Source organism: Eptatretus burgeri, chromosome 9 (genome assembly GCF_056783735.1).
Source record: "Eptatretus burgeri isolate ZD-2024b chromosome 9, Ebu_testis_v1, whole genome shotgun sequence".
In the NCBI taxonomy this organism is placed as follows: Eukaryota; Metazoa; Chordata; class Myxini; order Myxiniformes; family Myxinidae; genus Eptatretus; species Eptatretus burgeri.
In genome coordinates, this window is record NC_140969.1 from 33,808,869 (window position 1) to 33,833,094 (window position 24,226).

At 42.9% G+C, this 24,226-nt stretch overlaps 1 protein-coding gene across 9 annotated transcripts in view; it reads right to left on the bottom strand.

The window, feature by feature from the left end:
• The window catches only part of LOC147019873 (sorting nexin-5-like), a 78,205-nt gene extending 66,676 nt beyond the window's left edge, over positions 1 to 11,529 (bottom strand). For 2 of the 9 annotated variants that reach the window (XR_015061553.1, XR_015061552.1), the window contains exons 1-3: positions 11,306 to 11,525; positions 10,631 to 10,803; positions 10,067 to 10,157 (exon numbers count right to left, since the gene is read on the bottom strand). Coding sequence is in view for 6 of the 9 variants with exons in the window: in XM_085894660.1 (XP_085750786.1) it covers positions 10,067 to 10,157; positions 10,631 to 10,803; positions 11,306 to 11,359 (318 nt within the window). In the remaining 3 variants the exon portion in view is untranslated. Of the gene's footprint in view, positions 1 to 10,066; positions 10,158 to 10,383; positions 10,804 to 11,305 lie in introns of those variants that run through there. The other 7 variants (XM_085894660.1, XR_015061551.1, XM_085894663.1 and 4 more) reach the window with 7 other exon arrangements.
• Between the last annotated feature and the right edge of the window lie 12,697 nt (positions 11,530 to 24,226).

The window sequence follows — 24,226 nt, forward strand, 5'->3', positions numbered from 1 at the left end:
CCGGAGATCGTAACCGCACAGGGCCTACTGAATGTCGAGTGGCGAAGATGTGGTAGCGTAGATGGTGGAGGTGGCGTGATTGTAGTGTGGTTGGCGCTGTGGTGGGGATGGCGTGGTTGTTGAGATGCTGTTTGTTTGAAATAAAATATAGAACAGAAAAAATGGCTAACTCAAAGCGTCGCAGCCCGGATGGATCACATAAATTCCCTCTATACAAAGGGGTTGGGCTAACTACACATGTACTGACAGATATCTCACCTACGGGACCTGAATGGTGGTTTGCGAATTTCCACAACCGTAACAATATTTACTACATTCACTAATATCACAAAATTTGACCAAGCCAGGTTCACTGCTCTCCTCCACTTATTAATTTCTCTTTTTTCCCCCCACCTGTGGAACCAACTTCGACATCCTCTTCAATCTCATTCTTCCCTCCATGTCTTCCATTCAGCTGTTCGCCACCATCTCAGATCGTCCATTATTAGTTCATGAAAAAAATAAGTGACCACTATATTCGTTATTGTTGTGTGTCTGTCTGTCTGTCTGTGTCTGTCTGTCTGTCTGTGTGTGTCCCGAGCATAGCTCCGTGGGTTTTGATCCGATCCTGATAAAATTTTGGTGGGAGGTTTATATCATGATCTCGTTGTGTTTTCCTGAAAATGGGCATGGTGCACCCATTATGGGCAGAGCCACGCCCAAAAAAAGTGTTTTTTGGGGGTAGCCGATTTCAATCTGCATCTTCTCCGAGGGGGTTTGTCAAATCTGGCAGGCGTTTCGGTATTTGGTTAGCCCAATGGCACCTGCATAGCCCCACGGAGCTCGATTTTTCATTTTTGTCCCAAGGTCAAGATCACAAGGTCACGAACTTAGAAAATTTCGAATTTTGACATAAAAATCATACGACCGCCCAAACTTTGAGAGCTGGGATGACAATATTTTTTATGCATAATCTTGAGGTCATTCCCCACCTAAAGTCTTGAAACAATTTTGCTCCATCTCGAACACCTTGCCCGTGGCGCCCCCTTCAAGTTTGTTTTTACGCTGATTTCATCAAAGTATGGATAATTCGAGGAGTGCGAAATGCCATATAGCCTATATGACATTATATTGTTCCTGGAATGTTCCAGAGGATGTTTTGCACCAAAGGTCATAATCCTTGCCCTTTGACCTTTAAAGTTCACAAAGGTCAAATTTTCAAAGTTGTGGGAATCGAACCGGGTTTTCGACCTTCGACGAACTAACTCCATTAAGCTATAGCACGTATACTGTTTCCTTATTTTAATATCCACAACATTGTTTTGTGAGCTTTAAATGTTCTGCAAAGGTCAAATTTTTAAAGTTGTTGAACGAAACCGGGTTTTCGACATTTTGCAGCTAATAACCTGTCACTCGTACCACATCATGTTGATCATTTTTATAACTTGGTCAAACATTATCACATTGTCTCATCCTTGACTTCTGAAACAATCTACATCGTCAAATACCGCTCATGAACCATCGTTGTCTTCAGACTTGTCTTTTCTACCCTCGTTAACCCCATCCCAATCCCTCCTTCCAAATTCAGTTTTCGCTCCTGAGAATTTCCTTTTGTGTCCATCTTATCCACCCCATGCATACTCTGCTACCCCTCATTCCTCCCCACATCCAATGCTTGTCCAAGTCTGCTTCCACATTGGACTTCAACTCTGCTAGAGGGTCACCCCCCCCCCGCCTCCAATTGTTCCTTTTGTCCTGATCCATTCAGTGTACTTGCACTAGCTCTTTCATGAGCCTCGACTATGTATACAAAAAAAAAGAATCCCCAACGCCCCCTTTCCCAATCTCAATTCCATTCTCCCCAATTCAACCACACACCTACGTTGGTCCAACTGACCCTTCAGGTTTAACAGCCGTGTCTTTTCGACCCTGTCACGACATTCCTCCATCCAATCCATGTACATGGTACCAATGTCCTCTCTTCTCAATTTAATCACATCTCTACTTCCAGGTACATACCTAATTAAATCTAATGGAACCTTACTTCATGTCCAGGAAAGTCAGGGTGCAGCAAATTAATGTAGGTATACACAGCTACAACACATTAGTGAAGAAGTGAGTGCATGTTGAATGGAAGTTCCTAAATTCTTCTGCCTGTGATGGAGATAAAGGGTAATTTCAAAAATAATACAATTTAATCTTCATTTGCATTTGTGAATCACGTGACCTCTAATAACATCTTGGACTTTACCAATAATTGCGGGATCGACAAGCTGAGGTTTAAACAAAACTCGGCAGAAACCTTCATAAGATGGTCACTGAAGTTTGAAACACAAGACAAGTCGATCATCAGGGAGACAAAAAGTCAGAAAGACCGACACTCCGAGGAGTACTAAACCACCATTTAGGCTATTATTTGAGTACAAAACATTTGAGTTAAAGCTCCTAATTATCAGGGAATCAATTTCTGATTATAAAGGAGTTAGCAAACTCGTTCACTTTCTGATCAATAACTGAGCTGCAAAAATTTTGTCCCCAAAATACAATTTTAAAGGGCTTATGGGGGTCACATAAAGCCTTCTTGTTATTACTCACATATTCTTCATGGTGTGGCCCAGAAAAGCTGTGTTATACAAGTGGTTAAATCGTTCAAGGAAAAGATACTCAATCGTCCAACACATGACAACAATTTTTCCCCAAGATAATGGTTGGGGCATTCATTCTGAGTCTGGGAGGTATGCGGTTCATAACACCGGCTGAATCATACCAAAGACTAAAAAATAGTATTTGCTTGATGCTCAGCATTTAAAAAAGATAGTGCAAGGACAAACAAACCTAAGTTAGCAATACTAGAGAAGGCTTTGACGTACCGAAAGGCCTCCTCCTGCATTCAACCTCCCAAGGGAACTCGTGTTATTAGCCCGTCCACCCGTGAAGGGGAAGAGGGGAGTGTGTGTGTTGGTGTGTTGGTGTGTTGGTGTGTTGGTGTGTTGGTGTGTTGGTGTGTTGGTGTGTTGGTGTGTTGGTGTGTTGGTGTGTTGGTGTGTTGGTGTGTTGGTGTGTTGGTGTGTTGGTGTGTTGGTGTGTTGGTGTGTTGGTGTGTTGGTGTGTTGGTGTGTTGGTGTGTTGGTGTGTTGGTGTGTTGGTGTGTTGGTGTGTTGGTGTGTTGGTGTGTTGGTGTGTTGGTGTGTTGGTGTGTTGGTGTGTTGGTGTGTTGGTGTGTTGGTGTGTTGGTGTGTTGGTGTGTTGGTGTGTTGGTGTGTTGGTGTGTTGGTGTGTTGGTGTGTTGGTGTGTTGGTGTGTTGGTGTGTTGGTGTGTTGGTGTGTTGGTGTGTTGGTGTGTTGGTGTGTTGGTGTGTTGGTGTGTTGGTGTGTTGGTGTGTTGGTGTGTTGGTGGGTTGGTGTGTTGGTGTGTTTGTGTGTTGGTGTGTTGGTGTGTTGGTGTGTTGGTGTGTTTGTTGGTGTGTTGGTGTGTTGGTGTGTTGGTGTGTTGGTGTGTTGGTGTGTTGGTGTGTTGGTGTGTTGGTGTGTTGGTGTGTTGGTGTGTTGGTGTGTTGGTGTGTTGGTGTGTTGGTGTGTGTGTGTACGTACGATAACTTGAGAACGGAAGAAGCTACCAACGTCAAATTACCCCACGTGATTCAGGAGGGTGGTGGCGAGCGCTGATTAGATTTTGGTCAAAATCGGTCAAAGGTCAAGGTCACAGTGAGGTCAAACATTCGATTTTTGATGGTTTTGTACAGAATCATCGTAGAAACTTCTGGTGTGCGTCGCTACCTTCTCTAGAGACAGCTTTTATTAGACAAGGTCAGAGGTCAAGTTGACGATTTCGCAAGTACCAGTCTATGACTGCTCGTTTGTTTATTCCTTCCTTCATTGCCAATTTCTGAGCTGCAACTCAGATTCGGGACTTTCGGAATGAAATGTTGCACCAATAATTGGAATAGAAAGTATATGGGGGTGACAATTTTTGACCTCCAGGTCATGACCTAATTATACACATTTTTCACCACAACTCCACCAAGGTTTGTCCAATCATAACAAAATTTCCCTCTCGATCGCCTACAAGAAGTAGCATTTAAGCTTTATTTCCATCATACAATCCCGTGGCAAGTGGCCAAGTTTCATCAAAATCGTGTGTTTGGTTCAAGTGACAATGACTGAAGTGTTTATGGACCGATTGACTGACTGACTCACTCACGGACATTGCTCAATCGCATAAGCTCACCTAACTAAAATCCAGGTGAGCATAAAAGGTATACTTTTTATTACCCAAACAGAATACAAGGAAATAAATCGTGTGGTTTCTATTCTTGGAAGTAAATTTAGATGCCAAAAGGCATTTGCAAGACGCTAGAAACACCGTTCCCTACGTGAGCTGCAAGCTCGAGGTGGGGGCGGGGGTGAGGGAGGGAGGGGGGATTTAAGTTGCAGATGGCCATCCCAACTTGATTGGACATTCCCATGCAGACCTCAAGTACAACCACCAAGTTTCAAAGGATTTCTTCCCACAAAAAGACAGACAAACAAGCACGTTTCAACACATTCCCCCCACATCAATAGTACAACAAAGAGAATTGGCATATTTTAGAGTGATTTGTACAACTTCTGGGAGTTATCTTTATTTTTTCACAATAATATCCAGCTTTCAAGTTATTCTGTACAGCTGTGCGCGAGTGCATTGCAGGTATGATTCACCCATTTATGATAATTCCCCACTTTCACGTACAAGTAAAAACCTGAGTTTGAGGTAGCCATCCAAAGTTGGTAAAACGTTACCATGCACACCCAGAGTACAACCACCACTTTTCAACAATTTCTTCTTGCAGTTTAAGAGTGCATAAAATACAGAGTATGTATGTAAATTGGCCAATTCATTTGATTCCACGAGGTTTTCAGACAGACACTATTACAACACTGTAAACTGCTAGGATTTGTAATGCACTCCCCCACCATAAACAGTACAATGTGATTCACATTTACACAGATAATTTGCATAGTGTCCACCATCCTGAACTCACATATCAAAGCACAACCACTCATTCAAAACCACACACACACACACACACACACACACACACACACACACACACACACACACACACACACACACACACACACACACACACACACACACACACACGTCCAGAGATAGATTTTATCAAGAATAGTGTTGACAGTGTGAGGATTAACCAGTGGGACCACCTGCCCAAAACACAATCGCTCAGACATTGTGAACAAGTCATTGTAAACTCAAGTCACATGCGTGCAAGTTGCAAGTCCCCAGACACAAAGTCCCAAGTCCCAAGTCTCACGTCAATTTCGTAAAGTCGAGTCAAGTCGCAAGTCACAAGGCTTTGAGACTCAAGTCCCCAACTCTGCTGAGGAGGCAGTGAGTGTTAACTTTAAGACAGTATCGAGTAGGATGTCATGTGAAACCTCCACTTTCAGTGAGGCCAGGTGAGGACTTGGGTGCAAAAAAAAAAAGCACAAGAAAAACACTTCAGGTATTTAAAAGGAACCTTCATGAACTGTTTTGTCAGCAGACTGCAAGTACTGGTGGCGAAATTGGCTGTAGAGCCCTGGAAATGGGTAGAAGACACTTTTATATTGGGACCGCCCTGACTGAGGCTTCACCTCGACAAAGGTTCCACCGTCCACCCATGTTTTCAGTTTTAGATCATATATGTATATCAACCAAAACAAGGCCCTTCCGACTCGATAAATATATTATGGAATTAAACACCATGAGCGCATGCATTCCGTTGAGGTGGCCTTGAAGATGGTGACGCCCATGCACTTCAACAGATCCTTTGGACGGTCAGCTCTGTTGTTGCATCACTCGGCGCCACCATTTTTGTCTGAGTTTCGATGTTACTCCGCCTCAGAGCACAGGACAAATTTGATTGGTCAAAACGGCGTACAATTTTGCCCAAGTACTGCTAAATTGAAGGTTTTTGGAAGCACAAACAAAGTGATTAGTGTTCTCCAGTGTTCAAATATATAATACAATTGGAATAAAATAAACGTTTTAAAGGATGTAGGAAAAAAAAGAAAAAAAAAAACATTCAATGCAAGTTTATAATCATTGATGCACCATCTTTTACACATTAAAGTTAGGGTCTATGGGTCGAAAGGTCCAAGGGTATTAGTGGTCTAAAAGGTGTAAAGGTCAAAAAGGGTCGCAAAAGGTCCACTTCAATAGACGTAGAAGCCATCAAGGGCAAACAAGTAAAAAGACATTAAATGTCATAGCCCCCGTTGTTTTTGTAAATTTATTGATGGAGTTAAAGGGCTGTTTATGATGGAGTTTACAACTAAAATGGCCACCAATCTACCAGTCGGCCATCTTTGACCAGATCGCAAAATTAAGTGAGAAGCACTTGTACGTCATCATGTACCGTGTTTGTGCCAAATTTGAACAAAATTGGACCAAGCAAGTCTGAGAAATGGATGGGGACACATTTAAGTAACAAAATGGCTGCCGGTCAGCCATCTTGGATCTGATGTCAAACATGAATGACGTGAATCTGTAAGCCATCGTTCATTAACTGTATGAGAAGTTTGAACAACATTAGTAAATGCATGGTCCAAGAAATGGTTGAGGACATGTCCAACATCAGGGTTTTTACAACTAAAATGGGTGTCAGTTGGCCATATTGGATCAAATTTTGGGGGGGCGAGGGAATAATAATAATAATGACATGCATATACAAGCAATCATTCATCATCTGTGCCAGGTTTGAATAAGGTCGGTAAATGCATGTCAGAGAAATGGTTGAGGGCATGTTCGACACCAGATTTGGGGGTTTTTTTTAACTAAAATGGCCGCCAGTCAGCCATCTTTGATCGCATCGTGAAACAAAATGATGTGTATATGTATACCATCATTTGTTACTTTTGTGTCAAGCACGAATAAAAAAAAAAAAAAAAAACAGTCCATACGTATCAGATATACAGTCACGGATGCATACATGGACACAAAAATCGATACCAAATCCACAAGCCCCCGTTTGGACAAAGTCCAATGGGGGCTAATAATAAGTCACTCGTAGATATAATTACGGTCCAACTCACGTTGAAACAGCAAGTAATTAATTGACATAGTTGCACGAGTTGACCGAGGCTTCACCGTCCACCCGTGTTTATAAGACAGACAGACAGACAGACAGACAGACAGACAGACAGACAGACAGACAGACAGACAGACAGACACAGACACACAGACACACAGACACACAGACACACAGACACACAGACACACAGACAGACAGACAGACACAGACACACAGACACACAGGCACACAGACAGACAGACAGACACAGACAGACAGACACACAGACACACAGACACACAGACACACAGACACACAGACACACAGACACACAGACACACAGACACACACAGACACACACAGACACACAGACACACACACACACACACACACAGACACACACAGACACACAGACACACAGACACACACAGACACACACACACACACACAGACACACACAGACACAGACACAGACACACACACAGACACACACACACACACACACACACACACACACACACACACACACACACACACACACACACACACACACACACACACACACAAAATCAACCAAATCAAGGCCCGTCTGACCTGATAAATATGTTACGGAATTAAACGCCATGAGCGCATGCATACCGATTTGCTTTCTGTCTGGATAGCTTCAGCAGCACACTCTCAAGTATATTTTAAAGACCAAGGATTAAAGTTGTGCAGCTTCGACTGCTATGGGACGTGAACTTTGCCAAAATGCTCCATCATGCTCGGAGGTTCAACATCACATATATCCAATACTAGTAGTAAAGCCTGGCGTTGCTCGGGCATTCTTGCAAATTTCCTGAATAGCTGTTCGCGGTTAGGGGTTAGCGTAGCTAACCCAGACACTAACCCAAACCCTAACCCTAACAGCTTGGCTTCGCGGAGGTAAACAGCGCCCGGGGCAAAGTGGAAATTTGCGTCCCCCGTAGGCCTTAAACTTGAGTGGATTTGAATGGAAAATCCCATAAGGGATATCAGTTTATTCGAATATCGGAAGTGTTATGGAAAAAATGTATAGCCAATGACCTAAGTTGGACCAAAAGCCATAATCGTACCGAATTTGAATGGAATCGGTTGGAGTTTGTGAAAATGCATCAAAACGAGTTTTGAGGGGCCTCTTAAGGAAGACAATAATATCATTAGTATTTGTGCCAAATGTTGTTTCATTTGATGGTGGAACAAAGAAAGGGGAGAGGGAGAGGGAGATTATATATATATATATACATAGATATATACATATATATATATATATATATATATATATATATATATATATATATATATATACATACACATACATAGATATATACATACACATACATAGAGATATATACATACACATACATAGATATATATACATACACATACATAAATATATACATATACTAGTAGTAATGCCCGGCATTGCTCGGGCTAGCAATAAAGCCTGGCGTTGCCTGGGCTTTCTTGCAAATTTCCTGAATAGCTGTTAGCGGTTAGGGGTTAGGGGTTAGCGGTTAGGGGTTAGTGTTAGCGGTTAGGGTTGCAGTTAGGGTTAGGGTCACTAACCCTAACAGCTTGGCGTAGCAGAGGTAAACAGCGCCCGGGGCAAAGTGGAAATTTGCGTCCCCCGTAGGCCTTAAACTCGAGTGGATTTGAATGGAAAAATCCCATAAGGGATATCGATTTATCGATTTTTTTCGAATATCGGAAGTGTTATGGAAAAAATTTATAGTCAATGACCTAAGTTGGACCAAAAGCCATAATCGTACCGAATTTGAATGGAATCCGTTGGAGTTTGTGAAAATGCATCAAAACGAATTTTGAGGGGCCTCTTCAGGAAGACAATAATATCATTACTATATGTGCCAAATCTTGTTTCATTTCATGCAGTAACAAAAATCTGATGGTGGAACAAAGAAAGGGGCGTGCTGAAATATTAATATAGATAAAAAGCTCATTGTAACCACTCACTAAATCACTGACTGATATTAATGTTCAGTACCTTCCGGGTTACGTAGAAAGCTGAAATTTTGCGCACCGGGGAGGGAGGGGGGGGGTCACAGAACCATTGGAAAGAAGCCGTAAATGAAAATATTAATAAATGAAAAAAAAATTAATGAAAAAGATAAATGCAGGTAAGGAAGCGACCCGAGGCAATGGGGAAGCTCGGTAATTTTAAATGCCGACAGAGATCGAACCCAATACACCAGGAAAATTCACAGAACCATCAGAAAGTGTTTGTAAATGAAATAATAATAATAATAAATAAATGAAAAAAATTAATGAAAAAGATAAATGCAGTTAAGGAAGCGACCCGAGGCAATGAGGAAGCTCGGTAATTTTAAATGCTGACAGAGATCGAACCCAATACACCAGGAAAATTCACAGAACCATCAGAAAGTGTCTGTAAATAAAATAATAATAATAAATAAATGAAAAAAAATTGCAGGTGAGCGACCCGGGACAATGGGGAAGCACGGTAATTTTGCATGCCGACAGATACACACATACAGATAGTTAATGTGATGAAAACAGAGTTTGTGACCTTGGCCTTTGACCTGAAAAGAATAGGCTTCCAGCTAATTACCTCTACCAGGTGGTTAAGTTTTGTGAAGATAGGAATTAAAATGTAACATGTCAGCGATTGACCCACAAACAGAATAACAGATGAGACCAACCAATGTACTTGCGAATCCTCAATTTCGTAAGTAACAGAGACAGACAGAGGATAATACACAACCTCTGTCCACCTTTGTGGCAGAGGTAATCAAGTAGTCCCTCAATTATAGACTGATGTCTGGCAGACAGAGAATGAATCAGTTGCTTCGCCCCACTTCGAACCACACACGCAGAGTAATAAGGCAATGTCTGTCCTTCATCAAATCCAAAATGGCTTTGGCAGACCTCCACCAAATTTTGCATTTGTGCTTGGGGTACCCAGGGGGCATTAAGTCGCACCCCCACCACTAAAAAAATAAATAAACTAAAGCGAGTGTGTGGCGAGAACTTGCAATTTCTCCCTGGAGCCATGGAATAGTGCCAATAGTCGAACAACTGGCCCCTGCCAGAGGGAGGATGTATGGGTGGGAAATGACGAGAATCCTGAAATAAAAAAAGAGAGATAGAGATTTTAAAACATGGTCACATCGGAATTTAATTTATTTATTTTTTTCCACCGTGGAGGCTGCATTGTGAGAGGCTGAGACAAGACCTGTTGTGCCAATGTCGTGTGGACTGTGGAGCCTTCTGGTACTCCACCGATCTTCAAAATGCAATCTTATGTACAGTAGCTGTACCACAAAGTTTAACATTCTCCAAATCGCAAGACCTTGAAGTTTGTTGAAAAGGAGAGCCAGGCCAGTCGGTTGCTCCACTTCTCCCCCGGTTGTCCGACTCCAGAATTTTTAGTCCCGTGTTTAATGATTTACGCATTACAGGAGCAGCTCTGGCACGCACTCCTTCCGGGTATTGTTACAATCTCAGAGCTGGCTCCCAGAGCATGCGTTTCGAGTGCAGCAAGCAAATCGAGCAACGGCATTACCTTGTGACCCTACTCCAAAGTGCATTGGACTCACACCCGCCTTTTCGGATCACTTTGTACGATTTTGTTCCGTGCTTTGCACAACACGTCCCCCGACTGCCCACCAGACTCGGCCCTGTAATCGTTTAGCAGAGAGTCAGCTCCGAGTCTGGCAGGTGGGCGGTTCGTACACCGGCGCCAAGTCACACCTTGCTTGACGCTCACAATCTAAAAGGATACAGCACGGACAAACAACCATAGGTTGGCAATAATAACTCAGACTTTTGATGGGCTTAATGGCCTCGGACTACATCGAAATTCCTTGAAAGAAAAGTAATAAAAACTCGAATTACCAGGGCCGGTTGACCAAAACACACACACACACACACACACACACACACACACACACACACACACACACACACACACACACACACACACACACACACACACACACACACACACACACACACACACACACACACACACACACACACACACACACACACGAAACTCAAACTTCCTCATGTTATTATTAATTAAATGTACTTCCCACAACCGAGCCATTCATTAAACACACTGAACGTGTTTCTCCAACAACCTCGTAAGACTCTCACATTCCATGAGACATCTGCTCGGCGCGAATCCCCACTCTGGTTCACGTATATTGACGGAGCAGTGGAATTGGTCCCGAGCGGGCGCGGCACGGGTCAGTGTGCCGGTTCCTTACCGGCAGCACCGCCGGCTCTCGTTGCTGCGCTTCACCTCCACAACACTCGTCCATCGGGGCGATGACCTCGCACTGCCCACAACACTGGTCCACCGGGGCGACGACCTCGCACTGCCCACAACACGCCGCTCACTGCAGATTTTGTTTCTCAATCAGCGAATTCGTGGAGCCTTGCTCAGATCTACCGGCATCTATATAGTGTGCGAGGAAATACCTACGTCACGAGATTGGGGAGGAAACCGTTTGGACCATTACGACTGTGTCATACCCTACTATTGTGTATTAATTATCCCGCCCGCCGGAGGGAGTAAGCGGGATATTGTAATCGTGCGGTTTGTAAGTATATTGATGACTTCCGTCCTCTGTTTGTTTGTTTGTTTGTAGGCACGATAACTCGAGAACGGAAGAAGCTAACAATGTCAAATTACACCACGTGATTCAAGAGGGTGATGGCTAGTGTTGATTAGATTTTGGTCAAAATCAGTCAAAGGTCAAGGTTACAGTGAGGTCAAACATAATTCCGTAAATTCATGTGGAGAAATGGAGTATTTTTGTTTCGCTCGACGTTACGAGTTCGTTTTAACTTCGATTTTAATTTTGTCTTCGGTTTTTGCGATCGCTTAGGACGCTTAAAACTCAGTTGTCGAAATTCTGGTAAAAATCGGATGTTTTGGAGACGTTTTAAGATTGTATAAAAAATATTTAACTCGCCGTGTCACGGCTCGTCACGTGGTGCAGTGCGCTTGAGCAGAGGCGTCGTTGATCACATAAAGGTTTTGCATATGCGCGCTGATGGTGTTTTCGATAAAGATTGTGTTTAAAAGTCATTTTTTTTATCCCAATAAAGGTTATCGTCACATGCCTGACTCGCTAAGCCGTCGGATTATGTAAAGATTGTTGGTGGATGGCCGAATATTACGGTTTTGCGACTTTGATAAAATAATATTAAAAAATTGCGTGGAGAAATGGAGATTTTTGCTTCGGTCGACGTTACGATTTTTGATGGTTTGGTACAGAATCATCGTAGAAACTTCTGGTTTGCGTCGCTACCTTCTCTCGAGACAGCTTTTATAAGACAAGGTCAGAGGTCAAGTTGACGATTTCGTAAGTACCAGTCTATGACTGCTTGTTTGTCTGTTTGTTGGATAGTTGATCGAGTCGAAAAAATATTTTTTGAGATTTCTTGTTCTACCTTTATTATCAGTATTTCTGTCGATATGTTTGTCTGTCTGTCTGTGCTTGTTGGGTAGTCGATCTTGTCGCAAAAAAAAAAAATTTGGAAAAAATAATTTTTGAGATTTTTTTTTCTACCCTTATTATCAGTATTTCCGTCGATATGTTGGGTAGTCGATGTAGTCAAAAAAAATTTTTTGAAAATTTTTTTTTTTGAAATTTGTTCTACCCTTATTATCAGTATTTCTGTCGATATGTTTGTCTGTCTGTCCCTCTGTTCGGTCCAGTGCTCCGTTAATACAATGGCAATTTCGATGAAACTTGGTTGGTTGGTTCATACCATGACCTTGTTGTGTGCAAATGAGAACTGTTGCTATGGACACCACCATTGCCTAGCAACGGGACTTTGAAATTTTTGAAAAATCATTAAAAATATATTTTTTCGAAAATCAAAAATCGGGCCATGAACAACTGTGGGCAGTACATTCAGCCATATTGTCAAAAAATTCCAGCCGGATCCTATGAAAACTGTCAGAGAAGATAGACTTTGAATGAACCCTGGTCGAAAACAATAAAATAAACCAATGTCACCCGCAGGGTGACCCGTATCTTGCCAAAAGGTGACCACGTGTGACTTCTTCAAGGTCACACTGAGGTGAACAGAGCTGCTATCCACCAGGAGCGACTCCTTGAGGAATATCTGCCTACAAGAGATTCCGATGAGAATCATTCTACAGAGTAGCCATGAAAAATATGCTTTTTGCCTCAAAGCATCACCAAATGACGTCATAATGTCTCAAGCTTGACATATCTAGAAAGCACTCATCGAGGTGTTCAATTTGAGGTACTACACGATATGGTTCCTAAAACTTGAAAATTTGACCTTGGGGTCAAATATGTTTGACCTCAGGCGCTAACCATGAAGGTCAAGGCCAATTGCCACCAAAAATTAATCAGCTGAGCGCCAGACCATGAACTATATTCCCATGAAGTTTGAAGACGATCCGATCAAAATTACTCAAAAAATAAGGGTTTCGTCGACTCCCCTGATTTGCGACAAAGTGACCTTGACCTTCAAAATTTTGTGCACTGAAAGGGACCTCTATAGGCCTCTGATATGCGAAGTTACAAAAATTTCCAATGATAACTGTGCTCTGCAGAATTTTTTATACATGATTACAGACAAACAAACAAAAAAAAATAAAAAAAAAGAACATACAAGCTGACTAACATATCTTGCAAAAACTTTGTTTTGGCAAGATAAAAACATACAAGCTGACTAACATATCTTGCAAAAACTTCGTTTTGACAAGATAACAAACAAAAAAAAAAAACACAAGCTGACTAACATATCTTGCAAAAACTTCGTTTTGGCAAGATAAAAAGAAGTTCGTTATATCTCAGAGACTACGAGTCAGATATACATGAAACGGGTATGGTAGGTTCATGGTATGTTCTAGTTATGTGTGAGAAAGAACCGTTGCTATGGACCCCCCGTTGCCTCGCAACGGCCGAAAAACCTCTAAATGTGGCGGTATTTTAACGAAAAAACAATCTGCAGCATTAATCCTTGAAGCTAGAATCAGACGGCTCAGAAAGCAGAAAGGGAAGAAGGAAAAAGCAGGAAGCAGAAGAGAAGGCAGAAAGCAGATGCAGAAAGCTGATGGAAGCAGAAAAGAGAAACAAACGGGACAAGCTCACATGAGCAGAAGACTCAAAGACGGAGAAGGCTCGTGAGGGAAGGAACAAAAATGTGTGAGTGTAAAGAAAGGAACGTTTCACGAGCAGTTGGTGTCGCGCTTCAGTGTTAAAAGAACACTCCTTCCATGAGCATCATCCTGCCCTCATGATCCTGTCAGCCGCGAAGGACGAGGAGGGTGAAAGGCAGCACCTTATCAACAGGGGCCTGAGGAGGAAGGATCTGAGGCAGAGAAGGGCAAGTTGCACATCGAGCTCGCATATCTGGGATGTCAGAGAGGACTCGCCTACTGGGTCCGGACACCTCAGGGACGCGGATGCGTGTCCCCATCGCTTCACATCGCCACTGCCCACCTTCCCCATCCATTTTCCTCTGCATTCTCCTGTATATTTGTGTGAGGTGAGAGAGGGAAGGAAAGACTGCTTTCCTTTTCTCCATTCACTACCTTTATTTTATTTTCAAGCCTTTGTTGTTTTATTCTTTGCTCCTGAGTGAATGACGGCCAAGTCTTTTGTTTAAGTAAGATTGAAGAAGAATACGTGTTATGGTTAAATCTGCTCTTTTGTGACTTTTTCTTTTCTTGCTTAAAAATATTTGCTTTTAAATGATTGCTTTCTTATGTGTTTGTAATAAATAATTGTTTGTTGCTATTGCCAATATGTCTCGGTTGTCATTTCTTTCATTGGTTTAACACAGTGCACAAGTAAGGTTAGACGGGACGTTCTGCCCCAATAATTTGCTTTGTCAGCAAGCACACACTCATTGTAATGCCCGGCAGTAATCCGAGTGTGCGCCGAGGGCATGTGACCCCAATTAGCCGGCCATCCACAGGTAAGGTATGGCGCGAAGTAGTGTAACAATGCCCGGATTTGCCGTGCCAATCGGCGTTCGTGGTTGCCTGGTAACCTACTGGTGTGTGGAGATATCTATGCCTGGCGGACTCAGGACCGGGTATTTGGCAGGGACCCGAGTCCTTCCCCTCGTGGCAAGTCTCGAACCCCGGATCCACGACCATAACATCAAAGAAATGGTCAAGATGAAGTTGGTAGCAATGTTACAAACAATTGAGAAAAGCAATCTGACTGGAATCATGAAGATGTGAATATGCAATAATGCAATTGTGCCAAAAATGACCTTGGAGTTCACCATCTACAACTTCCCAAATTCTTACATTGAGAGTGAAGAGGCAACCTGCACCAAGTACTTGAAAAGATGTGCAGGGATAAGCAGATGTACTTCCAACAATGCCCTATATAGGACCAGAAAAATTTACGGTCAACAACTGAAAAGAAAAAGACAAAAACTACAAAGAAAAACAAACAAACAAAAAAATTTATTTCATTCATTAAAAACTTTTTTTTGCATTTTTGTCCTTGGATCTTGTGTAGATGGGTTGGTGTGGTGTTCACGCAGGCATGATGGGCTAAATGGCCTCCACCTGTGTTCGATTTCCTTGTAAATTACAGAAATATATATATATATATATATATATATATATATATATATATATATATATATATATATATATATATATACACGTCATATTTGCGATTACGATTTTTGGGACGGTATCCTCATTCAAAGCCCTGTTCCTTTCGTTCTCAGGAAGGGTTTAGCCACGACGTTGGCGACTCAGCAGAAGTGGCTGATGAAAACAGGAAAAGCAAACTCCCTTGTTTACTTGTTAACATCTGACTGATGAAAAGTTGGGTGGAGGGAGGAGGGGTGTTTGGATGAATGGGCGACCTTCAAGTTCAATTTAATCTTTGTGATCCATAGCCCTTGTCCTTGCATGCATCCCTGAGTGTTGCTCAGAATTCCCAAAATAATTTGGGTCTTCACTTGTGTACAACCTGCTCCAAGGGTCTTGGTCCCGATGTATTTTTTTTAATCCTTCCATTGATGTATACAAGCGGGCACTCCTGTCCTCCGGGTAGGAGAACTGTGGAAATTTGGTTTGTGTGAATTGTACTCTGAACGCTGTGATAAAACAACTCAGAAACAAAACTTCCATCTCACCACAACTAAGAAGTGCAGATAGCCGATGATCACCACAAAGATGGTAGATGGGAGCCGATCCGTTGGACATCCAAAGTGGTCCTTCTATGTGTCGAGTCACTCCATTGTGCCGATGCCCAATGACGAACTTGTTCAAATCTGACGTCAGGTGATCGAAAGTAATCAAAAAAAAAAATCTGAATCACGGTTCTTGTCGATGGTCTCAACTTGAATAAGGCAGGAAAAAGCTAATCAGCTCGGCTAAGTTCACAAGAACCAGAACGAGGCGGAATGTTAGTTTGGTTAAGTCAAAACCGAATGTTAAAACCAAGAGCATGGAGTTCCCACATTATTTGCTTTATGAAAACAATTCAACGACACGTGGACTTGGAAAGACAATCCTGTTGAATAGTTAAGAGGAAAAAAGAAAACTCGCCGACTCAAACACGACCAGAAACCTCAACCTTTAACCCTCTAAAAAGGACTCTTCCCCTTCGTCCACCAATCTACGTCGTCGTGTCACCCATCAGAACTAGCTAAGATACAGTCACGTGATGTAAGGCCAGGAGAAAGGTTTGTGCATGCTCGCTCTTGCAAAGCAGGTCACTACATTAACCCCCTCCGAAATCGCTAGTTGTAACAACGATGCGAGTAGCGATCGATAACAAGTCAGGTGGTGAATGATGAGAAGAATAAAGTAAAATTGTAAATGAAACCTCTCAGTTAATGTTGGCCAAAGAACATGTCTCCCTGCTCTAGTTTTCCTCGTTTCAGGTTGCTGAATAGAAAATTTTGTGGAGGATGCAAGAGGGGTCGATGCTGGTGCAGTAGGCTCAACGTCCTGTGAAGTCAAGGTTGCTCATGAGGAGCTAGAAGTCGAGCAGTCTTCAATGTGAGCTGGTTTCAAACAATTGATGCTGACACATCCATGTTTCTTCTTAATCTCCAAGGTGAAAAATTTGTCAGACCATCGAAATACGAGATACAGACCATCATTTGGTGGCTGTAGAGGTGTTCTCATGGCATCATGTCGTGCAAAGACATGCGTGCATGTGTGAAGATCTGGATGGATCTGTGGTTGTCCGTGTTGGGACCTCGTGGGTGAAGGCTGAAGATCATGCACGTGTCGTTTCAACCCGTGCACAAAATTGCTGGGATCCAGGTCACTCGTACTCTTACTTGGTGCTACAAACTCTCCTGGTAACCGGATGATGGTCCTGTAGACAAGTTCAGCCGTGGAGCGCCCCAGATCCGACTTGACTGCTGTCCGAATGCCCAACAGAACAAGAGGAAGTGCTTCAGTCCATCGGGTGTTCGCATGAGCTTTGAGACCAGCTTTTAGCGGTCGGTGGAAACGCTCCACCATCCCCTTAGAAGAAGGATGATAAGACGTCGTTCTGATGCGTTTACAGCCTAGCATCTCCGTGAGTGATTAAGAAAGGGAAGACTCAAATTAAAACCCTCTATCTGTGGTGACGGTCGAAGGCACTCCAAAATTTGCCACCCATCATGTCATGAAAACACGAGCTACGATCTCCACTGTGATATCTGGAAGAGGTGGAGCTTCTGGCCAGCGTGTAAACCTGTCGATACAAGCGAGCATACATGTCTGCCCATCTCATGGAGGAAGAGGTCCCACAATGCCGATATGCACACAATCAAACCTGGCATCTGGTGTTGCAAAAGTACCCAGGGACATTTTTGTGTGTCAGTGCACTTTACAACTTTGACATCACAGACAAGTTCTTGCCCAATTGCGTACATCTCGGCTGATTCCCAGCCAGACAAAACGTGCAGTGATCAAACATTGCCATAACATTGGTTCATTGCTACATTTTGATGATTCTCTCCCACGTCGACTTCCTCCTCATTATCATTATTCTACTAGGTGAGCACCCAGGGGTATTGTCCCTATTTTTCACAAAATTATGGAGACAATGATTGGTTGTCGCAACGAGCAATACTCTCCCCCATGAAACGATGTTGTTCATAAACGGAATCAACGATTATTGGAACTATTGGAATGTGTGTCCAGTGAAGAAGTCACCCATAAATCCATTGACACTGTTTTGACATAGATCAAATCGTTCACGACCCTGTCAAGTACCATAGATGACGAAGCATTGTACTGCGTGAAGTGTACTGCGTTGTGCACATTCGACGGCAAGTTGTCAGTTACAGTTTGGCAAATTTCAACAATATTGTGCCAACTTGAGGAACCCCTAAACATCCTCCAATCTGCTTCTTATTTGGTGTGTATGTTTCTATTGTCAAATGGAACAAAGGCACACCCAGGGAGCATGAATATTCATACTTTTATTTTTTACCCCCAATTATGAAGCACCCTAATATATATGTATATAATATATGTAATATATATCTATACATTATATGCATATACATATGCATATAATATATATATATATATATATATGTATAGATAGATATTAGAAATATATTAAATATTAGAATAAAAGTAAAATATTAAATATTAGTAAATATTATAAATGTATATCGTCCTAACCCACCTGTTGTTTGTTTAGTGCCGGCAATGTAGTTAAGTTGTCCGAATGAGTTAGTTTAGTTACGCAACGCACTAGGTTATTTATTTTTGGGACATGTTTTCAAAATGTCGCACTCAGGGATCCGTAGGTAAAACGTAACAGGGAAAACCTACACCTGCATACCACACAAATGTTAAACGACTCGGGTCGAGTCTAGCAAAAGGGAGGGGGTAGTGTTACGGTTCTAGCAACCGTATGCATACAAACATACAGTTGTTCCATTAATTATATGTGTAGATAGATCCCTACCTTGTGCATAGTGGAAAGTCACTGGGGGTGCGGTGCGATGTATTTTTAGTTAGATTAGTAAATCTTTATATCCCCTCCATCACGATCCACTGTCCACCTGCGTCTCCGGAGCCTCGTTTTTCCGAGGCAGAATCTGCACGTCCGCAGTTCCTTTTCGGCTTCCCCAAGCGTTCCAATTCAATCCTGGCTGTACCACCGTCGACCTTCCTCAAACACGCGTGGATTGGGCGGCCTTTCCCAGCCTGGCCGAAATCCCGCCCAGAAAGGGGCGGCAACATTAAGGCCCTGTCCAATCAGGGTGGACGGTGACGTCTGCTTCGCCAAGGTCCCTCCCCAACCTTGGGGATCTATAAATTACGACACCATCCTCAGAGTAGAATGAGAGAGTCAGAGAGTTCGTTGTTAGTTGAGTCGGGAAGAGGTTCGCTGGTTGGATTTGAAAGTTTGTTCGTTCGTTGGGTGGTTGTGAGAGAGCTGGAAAGACCTCGACCAGGCCTCGGTCGGGTCCTGCTCCTGTCTGCAGCCCCGTTCATACCTTGCACTCCGCGCTCTCCATCCGGGCTCCTTCACAGACACGGTCTCCACACGTGCGGCTGTGGGCCAAACTGCACGACCTCTGTCAGGTGCCGCACCACGGAGCATCCCTTCCCTCGGAACGTTCAGGTACCAAAAGAACTGCGACCTCAGCTCCCTCCCTCCGTGGCTGCAAAAGTCCTTTGAGATTCAACTGGGTTTATTTTGTCTGAGTGTGTGGTGCCTGTCCATGAAGTAAAAACTGTTTAAGTTTTTGAATTACTGTAATTCTTGCCTGTATTATTCTCACGACAAGTCTGCTCTGTGTCCTCTTTTGTAAGTTGCTGTAAAATTGTCACACTCCATCTCTCTTCTGTCCCCTGCATAACACACCAATAAACCTGTTCTTGTGCCACATAAATTTCCTTTCTTAGTGTAAATAAATTATTGTGGAAATGTTCCCAGTTCATTTTTGTCTTTTCCTTCATTGGTCCAGCATGCTTCGGATCCAAGTTTAGCCAGGTCTTTATCCCCGATAATCTGTTCATTCTAGCTGGTACTTCCTTGGCAGTTCCGCTCGGCTGCATCTGATCCGGAGTTGGTACTCTACCGTAGTTGGTGGAGTGATCCGGTTCGGGCAAGGCATACCGAGGGCGTGGTTCCCCGGTAGTCGAAACCGCATGGTTAATTAGGTAAACTGATTACACCTGGCAGGAAGACCCTACGCTACGTGGTTTAGGTATTGGCATCCACGGTCGGTTAAGCGACCCACCGCGTCACGGAATTGTCCATGAGCGATGGCCTACAATTCCGGGAGTCTGGTGGGAGACGACGTAACTTCCCCCACCTAGTGGTCGTTCACGCTACCGGACCCCGGCCCGCAATAATATATAAATATATATGTGTATATATATATATATATATATATATATATATATATATATATTTAATATAAACATATACATGTATATTATGAGGTCATGTCATTACATACATATCAGTAATATATATATATATATATATATATATATATATATATATATATATATATATATATATATATATATATATATATATATATATATATATATACTGATATTTATGTAATGACAATCCATGTCCTCATAATATACATCAATGACATAAATTAAATTGGATTAAAATAGGGGTGGACTAAACAAGTGTCCTATCCTGCAGAGCATGCTGGGAGCAGCGCTGCGCATAAAGTGATGTAACCAAGACATCAAAACCTTCGGTGAAGCCTGAAGGAATCTTTAAAAAGAAGGTTGTCACATTAGTTGTTTCTCAGCCAATGGAACAAAACAGATTGTGTATAATCTCCCGATATAAATACTGACTAGCACCTCTGAGTGCAATTATTTGCAGCTCCTGCAGGGAGAGGTAGAGCTCTCAAAAAAAACCGAACCCGGTCAAGCAGATACCTGTTCTCTGAACCTCCCAAACGTGTTAATTTAGAGCCTGATTGCACCAAGGAGACAAACGAGGAACAACATCGACAATGATTTTGAAGAAATAATATTCTAGACATTCAAGGGCTGAAATTACAGAACGCAGGATAATGACGAACTAACGATAAAAATGGGTATGCAGGGGAAACTAAGAGGAAGGAAATCAATAACGTCAAATTGAGAGGAAAGAGTAAAGGGGGGAAATAATCTCAGGATGGAACAAGCCTGATATGAGGGTGCTGGGAATGGGAGATAGCAGCAAGTGAGAATCAGCAAGGGCAAGGCTCAGGAGAGATGACCATTAGTAACCAGGGTAGCTTGAGAAAATGCTGCATTCATGATGACTTGTTGACACAGGCAAGAGTCCTGATCTCGGCATCTACACAGCCCACCGAGCAGAATAGTGAAGATGCACATCTATGGAGAAAAATGTGAATAGTGCCAATGGACATCAATTTGGCATGCCACTCAATGTGTGCACCACCATTCCTAATTCAACGATACACTTACGCTACACGAAGGGAGACAGACCCTGTGCAGGAATGCATATTCATCGACTGCCAGACAAACCAATTCTGGAGCAGAGACACGAATATACTCTTTCCATCCCAAGTGGAATCATCGTGAGATAAGTAATACCGACGTCAATTCAGCAATGTTTACCTGCAGTGTACTTACCTTCGAACTAATCTGGGTTCGATACACAGCCCTACTATGAACTGTTGGATTAATGCTTTGCAGGCAGGGAGATGCATCACAAAGTGCCCCATCTCTCGGATGGACGTTAAGCCTGGTATCTCCACTACTATCAGTATTTGGACATTAAAGGTACCACAGTGTATTTTGAAAAGAGTAGGTGAGTTACCAGTGGCATCCTCAACAAATGACAAATTATTTCCCGAATTGCCTTCGTGAATGGCCTGGCCATCCGGTTCGTGAAAGATTTGGCCCAAACCGTCCTCAGCGGACCCCATAAGAAGTTTGGAATAATTGGGGCCGTTTACAAATAAACACCTTTGGGTTTACAATATTATGCATACCAAAGGTTGTCCTGTACAACGTAACACCATGATATCACTACACAACGCATTATGATGACGTGGCACGTTTAATTAAAAATAATAATAATTAAAATTCATACTTTTGCAGGAGGGACATGGGATATTTACAAATGATCTTCAAATTCGAGTCTCCCTCTCAAGAGATAGCATGGATCACACAAACTGTTTAAAAAGGGGAATGTTGGGGCATGAAGGGGTGGGAAGTAAAATGGAGAAGCAAGAGAGGAGAGTGAGATGGACAGCATGTTTCAAAAAGATTGATAGAACTTTGAGTCCTGCCATTTCTTTCTTTTTTGACTTATACCATTCTCCTTTTCAGGGTTTGGTGTTGTTATCGTGGTATTTGTTCGCTGGGATTTATAGCTCCACAGCTCAATTATGCCACTGACAGTGTAACAGAAGACAAAAGTGGTGGCTTTGTGGTCTGAGACTAAATCATATGGAGACAACCGCCGGAAGTTCTGCCAGGAATACGACCTCAGAACATGTGATGGACCCACAAATTGTGCCATTCAATGTATTGTGAAACATTTTGAGCACAAGGGTACAGTGTACAACCAGAGCAAGGGCAATAGTGGCAAGCCAGCATCAGTAACCAAGAGCCAAGCCAACATCGACACCGTGCGTGATTCTGCAGTGGACAGTCCCAATGCCGGTGCTCCCGGGAGCTAGGCATCAAACCAACATCAGTCTTATCCTCTTATCCATCAGTCACTGAGGAACTGAAGCTTTTCCCATACATTATCTCTATTTGGCATAAACTGAGTCAAGATGACATGAGAAGGAGACTTGATATGTGCAATTGGTTCAGTGACAGGATGAAGCAGAACCCAAACTGGATCAACCTGATCTGGTTCAGTGATGAAGCCCATTTCCACTTGAAAGATGCCATCAACAACCACAACAACATTTTTCTGGTGGGCAGAACCAACTGAGGAGATCACTGAGAGGTATGTGAAAGGGCCTAAGGTGACAAGCTTCTGTGCCTTCAATGCCAGATGGGGAACGCTAGGGCCTTACTGGTTTGAGAATGACAACAGCAGGATGGTGACGATCAACGGTGAGCGGTACCGGGCCGTGCTCCAGAAGTTCCATAATGATCTAGCCAAAAAGGTCACCCCAAACCAGCTCAGCATGACCTGGTTTATGCAAGATGGTACACCTCCGCATACAGCTGGTGACACCATCACTTTCCTGTGACAGCACTTCAGAAACCACCTCATTACCCTGGGTACTGCTCACGACTGGGCACCCTATAGCCCAGACTTGAACCCTCTGGACTACTGGTTCTGGCGGGCTGCTAAGGGCTCTGCCTACACAGTACACCCACCACCCTGCCACACTGGATTATCTGAAGCAGGAGGTGTCAGACTGCCTCTAGGCAGTGCCACATGAGACCTACAAGAAAGTTGGACAGAACTTTTTAGTCAGGATCAATGCCTGTCTGAACCGTGGAGGGGCACACATCGAGAACGCCAATTACAAGGATTTTGTGTAAGCCAATTTCAGACCTTGAGCTTTCACCAACTCGAGCAGTGACTTCCTGCAATAGCAATCAGTGATAGAAAATGCCATGTCAGAAGCTTTGAAGAAATGTTTGGTTCACGTTCCTGAGGTTTCTGTTTCTTTGTAAATAAACATTTAAAGTTGCATAAATCTTTTTAAAACACCCTGTAGTTGAGGGTCTGGGTTTATTGGGGTTTTTTTGGTGGGCGGGGGAGCGGGAGGGGTCGGTGGAGTGCATTGATGGAAACTACTGAACCTACATGCTGTTGGGGTTCAATGGAGAAAGGGAATTAAATAATTCTACAGGCACTCAATGCAAAAAGTAAATAAAGGAAAAAAAATCAATTCCAACTTGTAAAGTTCAGCAAACACACCTATTATATTATTTTCCAATTTTGTCAAATTTTTTTCAGTTATCACAAACATTGCGGAACAATAATCATCAACACAATTATCACAAACATTGTCAGTATGGTAAAACAGGTCCTGAACGAGAACGGCACTTGGGAGAGCACAGAGCGCACACCTCCGCCAGGCTGAACAGTTTACGGTTTGTATCGCATTGATAGGCCGGATCCGGATCCGGATCCGGATCCGGATCTTCACCAAAACTGAATCAATTCGTCCTTGTCACACACCCAAACTGTCCACCAACATTCGACCGAATCCGTCCAGAACGTTTTGAGATA